The following is an 18943-nucleotide window of genomic DNA, read 5'->3' on the forward strand; positions in this document are numbered from 1 at the left end:
TCTCGCTCTCTCTCTTTCCCTCTCTTTTCCTCCCTCTCTGTCTCGCTCTCGCTCTTCCTCCCTATCTATCTGCTTCTCTCTCTCTCTTTCTCCCTATCTATCTGCTTCCCTCTCTCTCTCTCTTCCTCCCTATCTATCTGCTTCCCTCTCTCTCGCTCTTCCTCCCTATCTATCTGCTTCCCTCTCTCTCTTCCTCCCTCTCTGTCTCACGCTCTCTCTCTCTCTCTCTCTCTCTCTCTCTCTCTCTCTCTCTCTCTCTCTCTCTCTCTCTCTCTCTCTCTCTTCCTCCCTCTCTGTCTCGCTCTCTCTCTCTCTCTCCCTCTCTCTTTTCCTCCCTCTCTGTCTCGCTCTCTCTCTCTTCCTCCCTCTCTCTCTCTCTGCCTCATTTTCAATTCTTTCAATTCAATTTGCTTTATTGGCATGACGTAACAATGTACAATGCTCTCTCCCTCTCTTCCGATTTCATCTGTTCATCTCTCGTTTGTGTTATGATAGCTTGTCTTATCGTCGGCCCACATTTTTTTCTGTCAGTAGAGTTTGTTTGTAGTGTTTCTTCCTCACTGCCTCTACTTATCTCTCTCTCTTCTTTCTCTAACTGTCTCTCTTTCCCTCTCTCTTGTTTTCTCAGTCTGAAGAAGTGCCTTGTCAACAGGATGGCGGATCCTTCGATCCTAAGAGACCTCAAACTAAACAGGAGAAGTAGCTGTTTGCTACCCTCGTATGCAAATGGCTGTTGCTGGAGGTTAAATTAACATTTTTAATTAAAAAAATTAGCACCAAACAAACAAAGCAAAACACACTAACGATTAAGAAAATCTAAATAAACCTCTTCAATGAATATAACACATAGAGAGAGAGAGAGAGAGAGAGAGAGAGAGAGAGAGAGAGAGAGACAGAGACAGAGACAGAGACAGAGACAGAGAGAGAGAGAGAGAGAGAGAGAGAGAGAGAGAGAGAGAGAGAGAGAGAGAGAGAGAGAGAGAGAGAGACAGAGACAGAGACAGAGACAGAGACAGAGACAGGGTTTTATGTAGGAAGAAGTTCAATCTTTTATCTGATCTGGAATCAATTGTGATTTATTATGAATTCGCCGGAGTTTATAGATACATAAACACAAATATACTGTATGGCTTCTGTCGTCTATTGGGTCGCAATTATGAACCAATATTTTCTAGACAAAGTTCCAGTTTTGAAAATGTGATTATTGTCCACAGTGAGGGAGAACTCCTAATAGATTACAATTTTAAACTGACTGACAACATCAAACAATTTGTTTTATATAATTCACTCAAAAACTTGGTTTGCTTGTCTTGAAAAATTACCCCCCCCCCGCCCCCCAAGTATCAAAAGGTTTTTTAAACAGCATTGTGAAGCTCCACTCAATATTCCCATCTGATTTTAAAGATATTAGATAAAGATATTAGAGCATTAGAGTGAAATCAAAGCAACCTCTCTTCCATGGAAACAAGGCCAGGAGGAAGCAGGACTGTATGGCGCTCTAACGCCCTCTAGTGGCGATATAAGGACATACACTAGCTGGATCAAACGTCGACCATTACCATTCAAAATGTCTGACTTTACTTGGGGAGAAATGTCCTAAAGACAACAGCTCTGTAATATTGTAAGATAAAATAAAATAAGAAAGGAAACTATTTAACAAAAAAATGATTTAATTTCAAAAAACATTGCATAAAAAACATTTACTCTCAATTCTTCCGTTGGATATCTCATAATTCACAGAAAGGTGATGCAATCTGAGTAATGATGACTCTAATGCTACTGGGTGTTGTGGATAAAGGCACCGGTTCTCAATGTCTGTGTCACTAGACTGAATCAAAATAGGAACAAGGCATTGGTTTTGGGGCAAGGTGACAGTTGGTGCCAGTTGGACTTTAGTCGTCTCCTCCACACAGACTCAGCAGGACCTTCTGATAGTCTCCTTTAGTGTGCTCCTGATAGGGGACAGAAAATAAAGGAGTTGAGACCCTTTCGGTCCGCTAGGAGCTACAAGGAGGAAGGCAAGTTCAGTCAAGACCCTCAGTTTGTCATGAAACAAGACAGAGCAGGTTTAGAATTCTACGAGATGTTACACTGTGTTAGCTTGCCGTCACATCCCAATAAGAAACATAGTACTGTTGCAAGGCATGTCGGAGTTTGGGGATTGAGAGAGAGAGAGAGAGAGAGAGAGAGAGAGAGAGAGAGAGAGAGAGAGAGAGAGAGAGAGAGAGAGAGAGAGAGAGAGAGAGAGAAAAGAGAGAGAGAGAGAGAGAGAGAGAGAGAGAGAGAGAGAGAGAGAGAGAGAGAGAGAGAGAGAGAGAGAGAGACAGAAAAATGCGAGAGAGAGACAGAGAGAGACAGAGAGAGACAGAGAGAGAGAGAGAGAGAGAGAGAGAGAGAGAGAGAGAGAGAGAGAGAGAGAGAGAGAGAGAGAGAGAGAGAGAGAGAGAGAGAGAGAGAGAAAATGCGAGAGAGAGACAGAGAGAGACAGAGAGAGAGAGAGAGAGAGAGAGAGAGAGAGAGAGAGAGAGAGAGAGAGAGAGAGAGAGAGAGAGAGACAGAGAGAGAGAGAGAGAGAGAGAGAGAGAGAGAGAGAGAGAGAGAGAGAGAGAGAGAGAGAGAGAGAGAGAGAGAGAGAGAGAGAGAAAAATGAGAGAGAGAGAGAGAGAGAGAGAGAGAGAGAGAGAGAGAGAGAGAGAGAGAGAGAGAGAGAGAGACAGAAAATGCGAGAGAGAGACAGAGAGAGACAGAGAGAGACAGAGAGAGAGAGAGAGAGAGAGAGAGAGAGAGAGAGAGAGAGAGAGAGAGAGAGAGAGAGAGAGAGAGAGAGAGAGAGAGAGAGAGAGAGAGAGAGAGAAAATGCGAGAGAGAGACAGAGAGAGACAGAGAGAGAGAGAGAGAGAGAGAGAGAGAGAGAGAGAGAGAGAGAGAGAGAGAGAGAGAGAGACAGAGACAGAGAGAGAGAGAGAGAGAGAGAGAGAGAGAGAGAGAGAGAGAGAGAGAGAGAGAGAGAGAGAGAGAGAGAGAGAGAGAGAGAGAGAGAATGGAAGAGAAACAGAAAAAAGAAGAGTCCTCACAGCGATGGTCTGGTACAAGGACTTCTGGTTCAGTTTCTTAAACTCTGTCCTGATCTTCATGAGGTCCACCTCACAGCGAGACACGACGATCCTGGTCACCACCTTCTCCTTGGCACTTTTACCCTGCAGGTGATGTCAACATCACATGGTGTTATTTATCAGGACAGGTAATTCATGTCCTTATAAGCCTGCCGTTGCCATTGACTACCATTGTTTGTGTTTTCTCCTTCTCTCTGTCTCTGTGTTTATAGTTACAGTATCCAGGTAGCTTCCTTTCCAATGCTCTAGATGTCTCATTTAAATTAAAAAACCAATTTGGGGGGGTGGGGGCGGCTCGATTTAATCCGTAACGCTGAAGTTCAGCGCCCTATGAAATAACAAAAGGTAGCATTCCCGAGTTCGTGGAATGACATTCACATTTCAAGCAGGCCATAGGAGCCCTGATCTCCGGCGATGCTGATTGGATAGAGTCCTTGGTGATGGTTTGTGTTTGTTGATGTTAGTACTGAAGAAAGCGTGGATGACGCAACCCCTTGTTTAATCAACTCATTAACGTCTGATACATAATTACTGTGGGATGTTTTTCAGTTGATTCATAATTCAAATCTTCTAAAAGGGGGTTGCGGTTGAAGGGAGTTGAAAGGGGTTGAATAGGGTTGAGGTTGAAAAGGAATTGAAGGGGTTGAATGGGGGTTTAAGGGGGATTAATGGTGTTGAGGTTGAAAAGGAATTGAAGGGGTTGAAGGGAGTTGAAAGGGTTTGGGGTTGAAGGGTGTTGAAAGGAGTTGAAGGGAGTTGAAAGGATACATAATTACTGGTTGAAGGGGTTGAGGGGGATTGAAGGGTGTTGAAAGGGGTTGAAGGGGGTTGAAAGGGTTTGGGGTTGAAGGGTGTTGAAAGGGGTTGAAGGGAGTTGAAGGGGGTTGAAGGGCGTTGAAGGGGTTTAAAAGGAGTTGAAGGGAGTTGAAGGGGGATTGAAGGGTGTTGAAGGGGATGAAGGGAGTGGAAATGGGTTGAAGGGTGTTGAAGGGGATTGAAAGGGGGTGGAAATGGGTTGAGGGGTGTTGAAGGGGATTGAAGGGGATGTGGAAATGGGTTAAAGGGTGTTGAAGGATATTGAATGGGGGTTGGGGTCGAAGGGGATGGAAGGGTGATGGGGTTGAAGGGTGTTGGGGTTGAAGGGGGTTGAAGGGGGTTGAAGTGGGTCGAAGGGGATGGAAGGGTGTTGGGGTTGAAGGGGAATGAAGTTGGTTGAAAGGGTTTGTAGCAAATGTACAAATAACAATGAGTTCATTCTTTGTTTCTCATGAGGACTTGTAGTTCACCATCGTACTCAGTCACACGACAAGAGGTTAACAGATAATTACCTTCATGGCTTCGCCCAGTCTGTTAGCAAAGTACTGTTGTTTGTTCTCAAAGCACTCCACTGCAAAAACAAAGCAGAGAAGAGAACAGATTGAAATCAACCTCAACTTTGTTTCTGATATCCTCTCTGGACCTGTCACTTCCTGTTGCTTTTTCTAAAGGGTTCCTGGTAAGGAGGCTGCCTGCAGTGTATAGGCACAGATCCACAGTTTGTTTCTTAAGGGCACGACATCCCTTGAAATCAAATGTTGTTTTCTTCAAACAAGTTGCAATTACTGTTAATAAGGAATGAATCGACCCACGAGGGCCCATCTGGTACAAATAGGAGGGAAGGAGAGGAGGCAAGGTGGAGAGGGGAGTAGAGAACACCCCCTGATACATAATTACTGTGGGATTTCCTCTCACTGCCAATTGTAATACGGTTCATAGACAACATGATGGCAGAGAGAGACCAACAGAGAGAAAGGGAGAGAGACACAGAGTGCTTTGGCAATGTTAACACATGTTTCCCATGCCAATAAAGCCCTTGAATTGAATTGAATTGAATTGAATTGAATTGAATTGAATTGAGAAAGGGACAGAGACACAGAGAGAGGGAAAGGGAGAGAGACACAGAGAGAGAGAAAGGGAGAGAGATACAGAGAGAGAAAGGGAGAGAGAGAGAAAGGGACAGAGACAGAGCGAGGGAAAGGGAGAGAGATACAGAGAGAGAAAGGGAGAGAGAGAGAAAGGGACAGAGACAGAGCGAGGGAAAGGGAGAGACAAAGACACACAGAGAAACATAGATACACAGAAGACACAGAAAGCGAGAAAGGGAGAGAGAGAGACACAGAGAGAGAAAGGGAGAGAGACAGAGAGAGAAAGGGAGAGAGACAGAGACACACAGAGAAACATAGATACACAGGAGACACACAGAGAGAGAGAAAGGGAGAGAGAGAGACACAGAGAGACACAGAGAGAGACAGAGAGAGAGAGAGACACAGAGAGAGAAAGGGAGAGAGAGAGACACAGAGAGAGACACAGAGAGAGAGAGACACAGAGAGAGACACAGAGAGAGAGAGAGACACAGAGAGAGACACAGAGAGAGAGAGAGACACAGAGAGAGACACAGAGAGAGAGAGACACAGAGAGAGACACAGAGAGAGAGAGAGACACAGAGAGAGACACAGAGAGAGAGAGAGACACAGAGAGAGACACAAAGAGAGAGAGAGAAAGGGAGAGAGAGAGACACAGAGAGAGACACAGAGAGAGACACAGAGAGAGACACAGAGAGAGACACAGCGAGAGACACAGAGAGAGACACAGAGAGAGAGACACAGAGAGAGACAGAGAGAGAGAGAGACACAGAGAGAGACAGAGAGAGAGAGACACAGAGAGAGACAGAGAGAGAGAGAGAGACACAGAGAGAGAAAGGGAGAGAGAGAGAGACACAGAGAGAGACACAGAGAGAGACACAGAGAGAGACACAGAGAGAGAGAGACACAGAGAGAGACACAGAGAGAGACACAGAGAGAGACACAGAGAGAGAGAGACAGAGAGAGAGACACAGAGAGAGACACAGAGAGAGACACAGAGAGAGAGAGACACAGAGAGAGACACAGAGACAGAGAGAGACACAGAGAGAGACACAGAGAGAGACACAGAGAGAGACACAGAGAGAGAGAGAGACACAGAGAGAGACACAGAGAGAGACACAGAGACAGAGAGAGACACAGAGAGAGACACAGAGAGAGACACAGAGAGAGAGAGACACAGAGAGAGACACAGAGAGAGACACAGAGAGAGAGAGAGATAGAGTAACGCATAAACGGCGGAAGTGGAGTCTTGAGTGACACAGACATTCTGGCATGGAGACGGGAGCCTCGTACATTATCAATGGACAGGTAATGTTATGCAGAAGAGATTAAACGGATAGATCATTCTGGAACTAGTCAGAGAGGAATTGATGGGCTTTGTAGGAGTGTGTCAGAAACAATGGAGATGTTTAGAAGTTAATGTAGAGGTAAGAGTATCTAATGTAGAGGTAAGAGGAGCTAGAGGAGCTAATGTAGAGGTAAGAGGAGCTAATGTAGAGGTAAGAGGAGCTAATGTAGAGGTAAGAGGAGCTAGAGGAGCTAATGTAGAGGTAAGAGTATCTAGTGTAAAGGTAAGATGAGCTAGAGGAGCTAATGTAGAGGTAAGAGGAGCTAATGTAGAGGTAAGAGGAGCTAATGTAGAGGTAACAGTATCTAGTGTAAAGGTAAGAGGAGCTAGAGGAGCTAATGTAGAGGTAAGAGGAGCTAATGTAGAGGTAAGAGTATCTAGTGTAGAGGTAACAGTATCTAGTGTAAAGGTAAGAGGAGCTAGAGGAGCTAATGTAGAGGTAAGAGGAGCTAATGTAGAGGTAAGAGTATCTAGTGTAGAGGTAAGGGGAGCTAGAGGAGCTAATGTAGAGGTAAGAGGAGCTAATGTAGAGGTAAGAGTATCTAGTGTAGAGGTAAGAGGAGCTAGAGGAGCTAATGTAGAGGTAAGAGTATCTAATGTAGTAGTCAGAGGAGCTAATGTAGAGGTAAGAGGAGCTAGAGGAGCTAATGTAGAGGTAAGAGTATCTAATGTAGTGGTAAGAGTATCTAATGTAGAGGTAAGAGTATGTAATGTAGAGGTAAGAGTATCTAATGTAGAGGTAAGAGTATATAATGTAGTAGTAAGAGGAGCTAGAGGAGCAAATGTAGAGGTAAGAGTATCTAATTTATTGGTAAGAGTATCTAATGTAGTGGTAAGAGTATCTAATATAGAGGTAAGTATATCTAATGTAGAGGTAAGAGGATCTAATTTAGTAGTAAGAGGAGCTAGAGGAGCTAATGTAGAGGTAAGAGTATCTAATGTAGTGGTAAGAGTATCTAATGTAGAGGTAAGAGTATCTAATGTAGTGGTAAGAGTATCTAATGTAGAGGTAAGAGTACCTAATGTAGTGGTAAGAGGAGCTAATGTAGAGGTAAGAGTATCTAATGTAGTAGTAAGAGTATCTAATGTAGAGGTAAGAGGAGCTAGAGGAGCTAATGTAGTAGTAAGAGTATGTAATGTAGAGGTAAGAGTATATAATGTGGTGGTAAGAGTATATAATGTAGTAGTAAGAGGAGCTAGAGGAGCAAATGTAGAGGTAAGAGTATCTAATTTATTGGTAAGAGTATCTAATGTAGTGGTAAGAGTATCTAATATAGAGGTAAGTATATCTAATGTAGAGGTAAGAGGATCTAATTTAGTAGTAAGAGGAGCTAGAGGAGCTAATGTAGAGGTAAGAGTATCTAATGTAGTGGTAAGAGTATCTAATGTAGAGGTAAGAGTATCTAATGTAGTGGTAAGAGTATCTAATGTAGAGGTAAGAGTACCTAATGTAGTGGTAAGAGGAGCTAATGTAGAGGTAAGAGTATCTAATGTAGTAGTAAGAGTATCTAATGTAGAGGTAAGAGGAGCTAGAGGAGCTAATGTAGTAGTAAGAGTATGTAATGTAGAGGTAAGAGTATATAATGTGGTGGTAAGAGTCTCTAATGTAGAGGTAAGAGGAGCTAGAGGAGCAAATGTACAGGTAAGAGTATCTAATGTAGAGGTAAGAGTATCTAATGTCGTGGTAAGAATCTCTAATGTAGTGGTAAGAGTATCTAATGTAGAGATAAGAGTATCTAATGTAGAGATAAGAGTATCTAATGTAGAGGTAAGAGGAGCTAATGTAGAGGTAAGAGTATCTAATGTAGAGGTAAGAGGAGCTAGAGGAGCTAATGTAGTAGTAAGAGTATCTAATGTAGAGGTAAGAGTATATAATGTAGTGGTAAGAGTCTCTAATGTAGTGGTAAGAGTCTCTAATGTAGAGGTAAGAGTATCTAATGTAGAGGTAAGAGGAGTCAGAGGAGCTAATGTAGTAGTAAGAGTATCTAATGTAGAGGTAAGAGTATATAATGTAGTGGTAAGAGTCTCTAATGTAGTGGTAAGAGTCTCTAATGTAAAGGTAAGAGTATCTAATGTAGAGGTAAGAGTATCTAATGTAGAGGTAAGAGGAGCTAGAGGAGCTAATGTAGTGGTAAGAGTATCTAATGTAGTGGTAAGAGTATCTAATGTAGAGGTAAGAGGAGCTAGAGGAGCAAATGTAGAGGTAAGAGTATCTAATTTAGTAGTAAGAGTATCTAATGTAGTGGTAGGAGGAGCTAGAGGAGCTAATGTAGTGGTAAGAGTATCTAATGTAGTGGTAAGAGGAGCTAGAGGAGCTAATGTAGTGGTAAGATTAGCTAATGTAGTGGTAAGAGTATCTAATGTAGAGGTAAGAGGAGCTAGAGGAGCAAATATAAAGGTAAGAGTATCTAATTTAGTAGTAAGAGTATCTAATGTAGTGGTAAGAGGAGCTAGAGGAGCTAATGTAGTGGTAAGAGTATCTAATGTAGTGGTAAGAGGAGCTAGAGGAGCTAATGTAGTGGTAAGAGTATCTAATGTAGTGGTAAGAGTATCTAATGTAGTGGTAAGAGTATCTAATGTAGAGGTAAGAGTATCTAATGTAGAGGTAAGAGTACCTAATGTAGAGGTAAGAGTATCTAATGTAGTGGTAAGAGTATCTAATGTAGTGGTAAAAGTATCTAATGTAGTGGTAAGAGTATCTAATGTAGAGGTAAGAGTATCTAATGTAGAGGTAAGAGGAGTCAGAGGAGCTAATGTAAAGGTAAGAGTATCTAATTTAGTAGTAAGAGTATCTAATGTAGTGGTAAGAGGAGCTAGAGGAGCTAATGTAGAGGTAAGAGTATCTAATGTAGTGGTAAGAGTATCTAATGTAGAGGTAAGAGTATCTAATGTAGTGGTAAGAGGAGCTAGAGGAGTTAATGTAGAGGTAAGAGTATCTAATGTAGAGGTAAGAGTATCTAATGTAGTGGTAAGAGTATCTAATGTAGTGGTAAGAGTATCTAATGTAGTGGTAAGAGTATCTAATGTAGAGGTAAGAGTATCTAATGTAGTGGTAAGAGGAGCTAGAGGAGTTAATGTAGAGGTAAGAGTATCTAATGTAGTGGTAAGAGTATCTAATGTAGAGGTAAGAGTATCTAATGTAGTGGTAAGAGTATCTAATGTAGAGGTAAGAGTATCTAATGTAGTGGTAAGAGTATCTAATGTAGTGGTAAGAGTATCTAATGTAGAGGTAAGAGGAGCTAGAGTATCTAATGTAGAGGTAAGAGTATCTAATGTAGTAGTGAAGAGGCGACTCCGGGATGTTGGCCTTCTAGGCAGAGTTGCAAAGAAAAATCTAAATCTCAAACTGGCCAATAGAAAGAAAAGATTAAGATGGGCAAAATAACACAGACACTGGACAGAGGAACTCTGCCTAGAAGGCCAGCATCCTGGAGTCACCTCTTCATGTTGAGACTGGTGTTTTGCGGGTACTGTTTAATGATGCAGCCAGTTAGAGGACTTGTGACTTGTCTGTTTCTCAAACGTGACACTCTAATGTACTTGTCCTCTTTCTCAGTTGTGCACCGGGGCCTCCCACTCCTCTTTCTATTCTGGTTAGAGCCAGTTTGAGCTGCTCTATGAAGGGAGTAGTACACAGCGTTGTACGAGATTTTCAGTTTCTTGGCAATTTCTCAATGGAATAGCCGTAATTTCTCAGAACAAGAATAGACTGACGAGTTTGAGACGAAAGTTCTTTGTTTCTGGCCATTTGAGCCTGTAATCGAACCCACAAATGCTGATGCTACAGATACTCAACTAGTCTAAAAAGGACCGTTTTATTGCTTCTTTAGTCAGATCAACAGTTTTCAGCTGTTCTAACATAATTGCAAAAGGGGTTTCTAATGATAAATTAGCCTTTTAAATTATAAACTTGGATTAGCTAACACAATGTGCCATTGGAATGATGATAATGATAATGGGCCTCTGATAATGGGGCCTCTGATAATGGGCCTCTGATAATGGGCCTCTGATAATGGGCTTCTGATAATGGGCCTCTGATAATGGGCCTCTGATAATGGGCCTCTGTACGCCTATATAGATATTCCATTAAAAGTAAATCTGCCGTTTCCAGCTACAATCGTAATTTACATCATTAACAATTTCTACACTGTATTTCTGATCAATGTGATGTTATTTTAATGGACTTTTTTTTTTTCAAAAACAAGGAGATTTCTAAGTGACCCCAAACTTTTAAACGGAAGTGTATATATATATATATATATATATATATATATATATATATATATATATATATATATATATATATATATATATATATATTATAGAATGTAGGTATATGATATAGATGTATATATTATAGAATGTAGGTATATGATATAGATGTATATATTATAGAATACATGTTATAAGTTATAGATGTATATATGATAGAATGTAGGTATATGATATAGATGTATATATGATAGAATGTAGATATATGATATAGATGTATATATTATAGAATACAGGGTTATATGATATAGATGTATATATTATAGAATGTAGGTATATGATATAGATGTAAATATTATAGAATGTAGGTATATGATATAGATGTATATATTATAGAATGTAGGTATATGATATAGATGTATATATTATAGAATGTAGGTATATGCCACAGATGTATATATTATAGAATGTAGATATATGATACAGATGTATATATTATAGAATGTAGATATATGATATGTAGAATGTTACCCAGTGTCAGGAAGGACTTCTCCAGGTCTCCCTTCACCTCCTTCCTGATACTCTCCTGCATGTCGTATGGACTGTAGCTCTTGTACCTGTCAAACACTGGAACAGACACAGCCAACATTTGGTCATCTTTCTGAAGAGTCACCGGGTTGATAGAAAACATCTACAATGTCTGGTTGTCGCCCATCTTGACTTTGAGTTTGAGTATTTTGTCCAAACGATCCTGTGTGCATGAAGAGGTCCCTCGTTACAGAGTCGGTACCTTTCTGTAGGTGGGGGACACTTCTCTCTGACATGATGGTGATCCATGTAGCCACGTCAGTCCCTTTCCTCTTCACTCCAGCCTCATACAGAGCCTACAGAGACAGGAGAGGACCATCAACAAGAGACAGAGCTGTCTACTACCCCTAAGTAATCTATAGAGACACAGCTGTCTACTACCCCTAAGTAATCTACAGAGACAGAGCTGTCTACTACCCCTAAGTAATCTACAGAGACAGGAGAGGACCATCAACAAGAGACAGAGCTGTCTACTACACCTAAGTAATCTACAGAGACACAGCTGTCTACTACCCCTAAGTAATCTACAGAGACAGAGCTGTCTACTACCCCTAAGTAATCTACAGAGACACAGCTGTCTACTACCCCTAAGTAATCTACAGAGACAGGAGAGGACCATCAACAAGAGACACAGCTGTCTACTACCTCTAAGTAATCTACAGAGACACAGCTGTCTACTACCCCTAAGTAATCTACAGAGACACAGCTGTCTACTACCTCTAAGTAATCTACAGAGACACAGCTGTCTACTACCCCTAAGTAATCTACAGAGACACAGCTGTCTACTACCCCTAAGTAATCTACAGAGACACAGCTGTCTACTACCCCTAAGTAATCTACAGAGACACAGCTGTCTACTACCTCTAAGTAATCTACAGAGACACAGCTGTCTACTACCCCTAAGTAATCTACAGAGACACAGCTGTCTACTACCCCTAAGTAATCTACAGAGACACAGCTGTCTACTACCCCTAAGTAATCTACAGAGACACAGCTGTCTACTACCCCTAAGTAATCTACAGAGACACAGCTGTCTACTACCCCTAAGTAATCTACAGAGACACAGCTGTCTACTACAGAGACCCTAGGAGTAATCTAATCAGAGACACAGCTGTCTACTACCCCTAAGTAATCTACAATGCTTTAGTGTTTGGGTCTGGTAGGGTGTTTTACTGTCTGTATCAATGCTTTAGTGAGTGGTTCTGGTAGGGTGTTTTACTGTCTGTATCAATGCTTTAGTGATTGGTTCTGGTAGGGTGTTTTACTGTCTGTATCAATGCTTTAGTGATTGGTTCTGGTAGGGTGTTTTACTGTCTGTATCAATGCTTTAGTGTTTGGTTCTGGTAGGGTGTTTTACTGTCTGTATCAATGCTTTAGTGATTGGTTCTGGTCCAGTGTTTTACTGTCTGTATCAATGCTTTAGTGATTGGTTCTGGTAGGGTGTTTTAGTGTCTGTATCAATGCTTTAGTGTTTGGTTCTGGTAGGGTGTTTTACTGTCTGTATCAATGCTTTAGTGATTGGTTCTGGTAGGGTGTTTTACTGTCTGTATCAATGCTTTAGTGAGTGGTTCTGGTAGGGGGTTTTACTGTCTGTATCAATGCTTTAGTGATTGGTTCTGGTACAGTGTTTTACTGTCTGTATCAATGCTTTAGTGATTGGTTCTGGTAGGGTGTTTTACTGTCTGTATCAATGCTTTAGTGATTGGTTCTGGTAGGGTGTTTTACTGTCTGTATCAATGCTTTAGTGATTGGTTCTGGTAGGGTGTTTTACTGTCTGTATCAATGCTTTAGTGAGTGGTTCTGGTAGGGTGTTTTACTGTCTGTATCAATGCTTTAGTGATTGGTTCTGGTCCAGTGTTTTACTGTCTGTATCAATGCTTTAGTGATTGGTTCTGGTCCAGTGTTTTACTGTCTGTATCAATGCTTTAGTGAGTGGTTCTGGTAGGGTGTTTTACTGTCTGTATCAATGCTTTAGTGATTGGTTCTGGTCCAGTGTTTTACTGTCTGTATCAATGCTTTAGTGATTGGTTCTGGTAGGGTGTTTTACTGTCTGTATCAATGCTTTAGTGATTGGTTCTGGTAAGGTGTTTTACTGTCTGTATCAATGCTTTAGTGATTGGTTCTGGTCCAGTGTTTTACTGTCTGTATCAATGCTTTAGTGATTGGTTCTGGTAGGGTGTTTTACTGTCTGTATCAATGCTTTAGTGATTGGTTCTGGTAAGGTGTTTTACTGTCTGTATCAATGCTTTAGTGATTGGTTCTGGTCCAGTGTTTTACTGTCTGTATCAATGCTTTAGTGAGTGGTTCTGGTAGGGTGTGGTTGTTTGTAGGGTGTTTTACTGTCTGTATCAATGCTTTAGTGATTGGTTCTGGTCCAGTGTTTTACTGTCTGTATCAATGCTTTAGTGATTGGTTCTGGTAGGGTGTTTTACTGTCCGTGTCAATGCTTTAGTGAGTGGTTCTGGTAGGGTGTTTTACTATCTGTATCAATGCTTTAGTGATTGGTTCTGGTAGGGTGTTTTACTGTCTGTATCAATGCTTTAGTGAGTGGTTCTGGTAGGGTGTTTTACTGTCTGTATCAATGCTTTAGTGATTGGTTCTGGTAGGGTGTTTTACTGTCCGTGTACTTGTCTTACTCTGGCATCCTGGTCGATCTTCTCGTAGTCAACAATATTTGAGGGCTCATCTCTCTTTGCCTATTGAATGACATAGAATACAATGGAGAACACAGTTTTACACCAATATTCAGACGAGACTCCTTCGTATCCAAATCATTACTGTTAATAAAGCCAGTGGTTGGTCAATCTTAGGAAGCTCGATGTTGTAACGTCGTTGTATGATCCTACCTGTACCAGGGCCAACAGCAGACTCCTGAAGTCTCCTGATGTGTCTCCTACCTGTACCAGGGCCAACAGCAGACTCCTGAAGTCTCCTGATGTGTCTCCTACCTGTACCAGGGCCAACAGCAGACTCCTGAAGTCTCCTGATGTGTCTCCTACCTGTACCAGGGCCAACAGCAGACTCCTGAAGTCTCCTGATGTGTCTCCTACCTGTACCAGGGCCAACAGCAGACTCCTGAAGTCTCCTGATGTGTCTCCTACCTGTACCAGGGCCAACAGCAGACTCCTGAAGTCTCCTGATGTGTCTCCTACCTGTACCAGGGCCAACAGCAGACTCCTGAAGTCTCCTGATGTGTCTCCTACCTGTACCAGGGCCAACAGCAGACTCCTGAAGTCTCCTGATGTGTCTCCTACCTGTACCAGGGCCAACAGCAGACTCCTGAAGTCTCCTGATGTGTCTCCTACCTGTACCAGGGCCAACAGCAGACTCCTGAAGTCTCCTGATGTGTCTCCTACCTGTACCAGGGCCAACAGCAGACTCCTGAAGTCTCCTGATGTGTCTCCTACCTGTACCAGGGCCAACAGCAGACTCCTGAAGTCTCCTGATGTGTCTCCTACCTGTACCAGGGCCAACAGCAGACTCCTGAAGTCTCCTGATGTGTCTCCTACCTGTACCAGGGCCAACAGCAGACTCCTGAAGTCTCCTGATGTGTCTCCTACCTGTACCAGGGCCAACAGCAGACTCCTGAAGTCTCCTGATGTGTCTCCTACCTGTACCAGGGCCAACAGCAGACTCCTGAAGTCTCCTGATGTGTCTCCTACCTGTACCAGGGCCAACAGCAGACTCCTGAAGTCTCCTGATGTGTCTCCTACCTGTACCAGGGCCAACAGCAGACTCCTGAAGTCTCCTGATGTGTCTCCTACCTGTACCAGGGCCAACAGCAGACTCCTGAAGTCTCCTGATGTGTCTCCTACCTGTACCAGGGCCAACAGCAGACTCCTGAAGTCTCCTGATGTGTCTCCAGCCACGTCCTTCTCCAGCTCCTTCTTAAACACTGTGGATATAAAAAAAATATTTTTTTTTAAACACACAATCCTTACGTTTTCAATCTGATCTCGATCCTAATTCTAGTTTGTTTCTCCTACTTACACTCCTTGTAGACGCGTTTGATTTCCACCAGTTCTTCAGCGCTGCGGGAACAGACCATCTCTATCAGAGTCTCCTCATCGGTCCCTAGACCCTGGAGAGAACAGTGGTTTTAACAGCAGTATGACTAGTACAGACCATCTCTATCAGAGTCTCCTCATCGGTCCCTAGACCCTGGAGAGAACAGTGGTTTTAACAGCAGTATGACTAGTACAGACCATCTCTATCAGAGTCTCCTCATCGGTCCCTAGACCCTGGAGGGAACAGTGTTTTTAACAGCAGTATGACTAGTACAGACCATCTCTATCAGAGTCTCCTCATCGGTCCCCAGACCCTGGAGGGAACAATGGTTTTAACAGCAGTATGACTAGTACAGACCATCTCTATCAGAGTCTCTTCATCGGTCCCTAGACCCTGGAGGGAACAATGGTTTTAACAGCAGTATGACTAGTACAGACCATCTCTATCAGAGTCTCTTCATCGGTCCCTAGACCCTGGAGGGAACAATGGTTTTAACAGCAGTATGACTAGTACAGACCATCTCTATCAGAGTCTCCTCATCGGTCCCTAGACCCTGGAGGGAACAGTGGTTTTAACAGCAGTATGAATAGCAAGTCTGTGTCTAGGCCACACATCCATCAGACCAGGAGAGGGCAGCAGTGACTGTGCTCCGTGTTGTTTAGGCCACACATCCATCAGACCAGGAGAGGGCAGCAGTGACTGTGCTCCGTGTTGTTTAGGCCACACATCCATCAGACCAGGAGAGGGCAGCAGTGACTGTGCTCCGTATCGTTTAGGCTTCACGTAGGAAAGATGGCGGCCTCCTCCTCACCTTGATGGATCCTTTGATCTCAGAGGCGTCGTACTGAGCCGTACTCTTCATCAGTCCCAGAATTACAGCCTCCAGAGACCCAGACAGAGCCCCCTTCAGAGCTGTGATCATGTCCTACGGGAGAGACATACACAGAGATGATAGACCGTCCCACTCTAAAATACACAGAGATGATAGACCGTCCCACTCTAAAATACACAGATGATAGACCGTCGCTCTGTAAAATACACAGAGATGATAGACCATCGCTCTGTAAAATACACAGAGATGATAGACCGTCGCTCTGTAAAATACACAGAGATGATAGACCATCGCACAGAGATGATAGACCATCGCTCTGTAAAATACACAGAGATGATAGACCGTCCCACTGTAAAATACACAGAGATGATAGACCATCGCTCTATAAAATACACAGAGATGATAGACCGTCGCACAGAGATGATAGACCGTCGCTCTGTAAAATACACAGAGATGATAGACCATCGCTCTGTAAAATACACAGAGATGATAGACCGTCCCACTCTAAAATACACAGAGATGATAGACCGTCGCTCTGTAAAATACACAGAGATGATAGACCGTCCCACTGTAAAATACACAGAGATGATAGACCGTCCCACTCTAAAATACACAGAGATGATAGACCGTCCCACTCTAAAATACACAGAGATGATAGACCGTCCCACTCTAAAATACACAGAGATGATAGACCGTCCCACTCTAAAATACACAGAGATGATAGACCGTCCCACTCTAAAATACACAGAGATGATAGACCGTCCCACTCTAAAATACACAGAGATGATAGACCGTCCCACTCTAAAATACACAGAGATGATAGACCGTCGCTCTGTAAAATACACAGAGATGATAGACCATCGCTCTGTAAAATACACAGAGATGATAGACCGTCGCTCTGTAAAATACACAGAGATGATAGACCGTCGCTCTGTAAAATACACAGAGATGATAGACCGTCCCACTCTAAAATACACAGAGATGATAGACCGTCGCACTCTAAAATACACAGAGATGATAGACCGTCGCACAGAGATGATAGACCATCGCTCTGTAAAATACACAGAGATGATAGACCATCGCTCTGTAAAATACACAGAGATGATAGACCATCGCTCTGTAAAATACACAGAGATGATAGACCGTCGCTCTGTAAAATACACAGAGATGATAGACCGTCCCACTGTAAAATACACAGAGATGATAGACCATCGCTCTGTAAAATACACAGAGATGATAGACCGTCGCTCTGTAAAATACACAGAGATGATAGACCGTCCCACTGTAAAATACACAGAGATGATAGACCGTCGCTCTGTAAAATACACAGAGATGATAGACCGTCCCACTGTAAAATACACAGAGATGATAGACCGTCGCTCTGTAAAATACACAGAGATGATAGACCGTCCCACTCTAAAATACACAGAGATGATAGACCGTCCCTCTGTAAAATACACAGAGATGATAGACCGTCCAACTGTAAAATACACAGAGATGATAGACCGTCGCACAGAGATGATAGACCGTCCCACTGTAAAATACACAGATGATAGACCGTCGCTCTGTAAAATACACAGAGATGATAGACCGTCGCTCTGTAAAATACACAGAGATGATAGACCGTCTGTAAAATACACAGAGATGATAGACCGTCGCTCTGTAAAATACACAGAGATGATAGACCGTCGCTCTGTAAAATACACAGAGATGATAGACCGTCGCTCTGTAAAATACACAGAGATGATAGACCGTCCAACTGTAAAATACACAGAGATGATAGACCGTCCAACTGTAAAATACACAGAGATGATAGACCGTCGCTCTGTAAAATACACAGAGATGATAGACCGTCGCTCTGTAAAATACACAGAGATGATAGACCATCGCTCTGTAAAATACACAGAGATGATAGACCGTCGCTCTGTAAAATACACAGAGATGATAGACCGTCCAACTGTAAAATACACAGAGATGATAGACCATCTTGCTAAAAACACAGAGATGATTTCCCGTCTTCACTTCTTGGATCTCTACACAGAGATGATAGACCGTCCCACTCTAAAATACACAGAGATGATAGACCATCCTCTGTAAAATACACAGAGATGATAGACCATCCAACTGGGGAAATGGGAAATATTAAATGAGGTGTGATTATCTTTTATGTTAATTATTAACAGTTGCTTTATGAAAAAGCATCTTGCTGATGAAAAACAGGTCTGATTTCCCCTTCTTTACCTTCTTAATTAATTAACAGCTACTGGGAACATGGGAAATATTACACAGGTGTGATTAAGATACATTTGATGGTAATTAATTAACAGCTGGGGAACATGGGAAATATTACACAGGTGTGATTAACATACATTTATGTTAATTAATTAACAGCTGGGGAACATGGGAAATATTCCATTTTATATACAACGGCCACACTAGCTTTAAGTATATAGAGTAGGTATATTATAGTAGGAAGTAAATGTCTGATATATCTCATGAAAACGTTTTTGATGAGATTGAAACTGATAAAAAGAAAGATGAAATGCCAAAACAGCAACAGTCACATTTCCTTCATGTATCACTGATCTGCAAGGCCTCGATTCGGGACAGTAAACACTGTTGGTGGAAAAACCCCAGCTAGTCAGGGCTTTCATTGGGTACAGGGGGGGCTGCAGTGAGTCAGCAGTGGTTGGTTTGTGGCAGACCGACAGGCCTGGAAAGCCAAGGCGTTGTCAGACAGAAAATCCCTGTCTTCTCTGTGGGGTTTAGAGAAGTTATGTTGGGAACACAGGCAGGAAAGTGACTCAACCAGCACCGTGCTCACGGAGATGTTTCCATGGAGATGTTTCCATGGAGATGTTTCCATGGAGATGTTTCCATTAATATAAATACAAACCAATGTCAAGAATCAGGATTACGTTTTTTCTCTAAATCGCCGGAA

The 18943-nt window shown here is 42.5% G+C and overlaps 1 protein-coding gene across 1 annotated transcript; it reads right to left on the minus strand.

The window, feature by feature from the left end:
• Positions 1–1060: 1060 nt before the first annotated feature.
• LOC124035384 (annexin A6-like) lies at positions 1061–16092 on the minus strand. The gene is made up of 9 exons (XM_046348840.1): positions 15982–16092; positions 15153–15243; positions 14009–15057; positions 13799–13858; positions 11365–11458; positions 11106–11201; positions 4442–4500; positions 3075–3197; positions 1061–1952 (listed from the first exon to the last, which is right to left on the minus strand). Exons 1-9 carry the CDS (start codon positions 16090–16092, stop codon positions 1893–1895), a joined length of 1743 nt encoding a protein of 580 aa, XP_046204796.1. The 3' UTR covers positions 1061–1892.
• Positions 16093–18943: the final 2851 nt, after the last annotated feature.

This window comes from Oncorhynchus gorbuscha, linkage group LG05 (assembly GCF_021184085.1).
Source record: "Oncorhynchus gorbuscha isolate QuinsamMale2020 ecotype Even-year linkage group LG05, OgorEven_v1.0, whole genome shotgun sequence".
Classification (NCBI taxonomy): Eukaryota; Metazoa; Chordata; class Actinopteri; order Salmoniformes; family Salmonidae; genus Oncorhynchus; species Oncorhynchus gorbuscha.

Bases quoted from the DNA above. Each gene is read 5' to 3' on its own strand.
- LOC124035384 (XM_046348840.1), bottom strand. From the start codon at position 16,092: ATGATCACAGCTCTGAAGGGGGCTCTGTCTGGGTCTCTGGAGGCTGTA. The intron at 11,202-11,364 runs GTACCGACTCTG...TGTCTGTTCCAG, and splicing joins TGTCCCCCACCTACAGAAAG to TGTTTGACAGGTACAAGAGC. The intron at 1,953-3,074 runs GTGAGGACTCTT...GTCCCCTATCAG, and splicing joins CCTTGTACCAGACCATCGCT to GAGCACACTAAAGGAGACTA.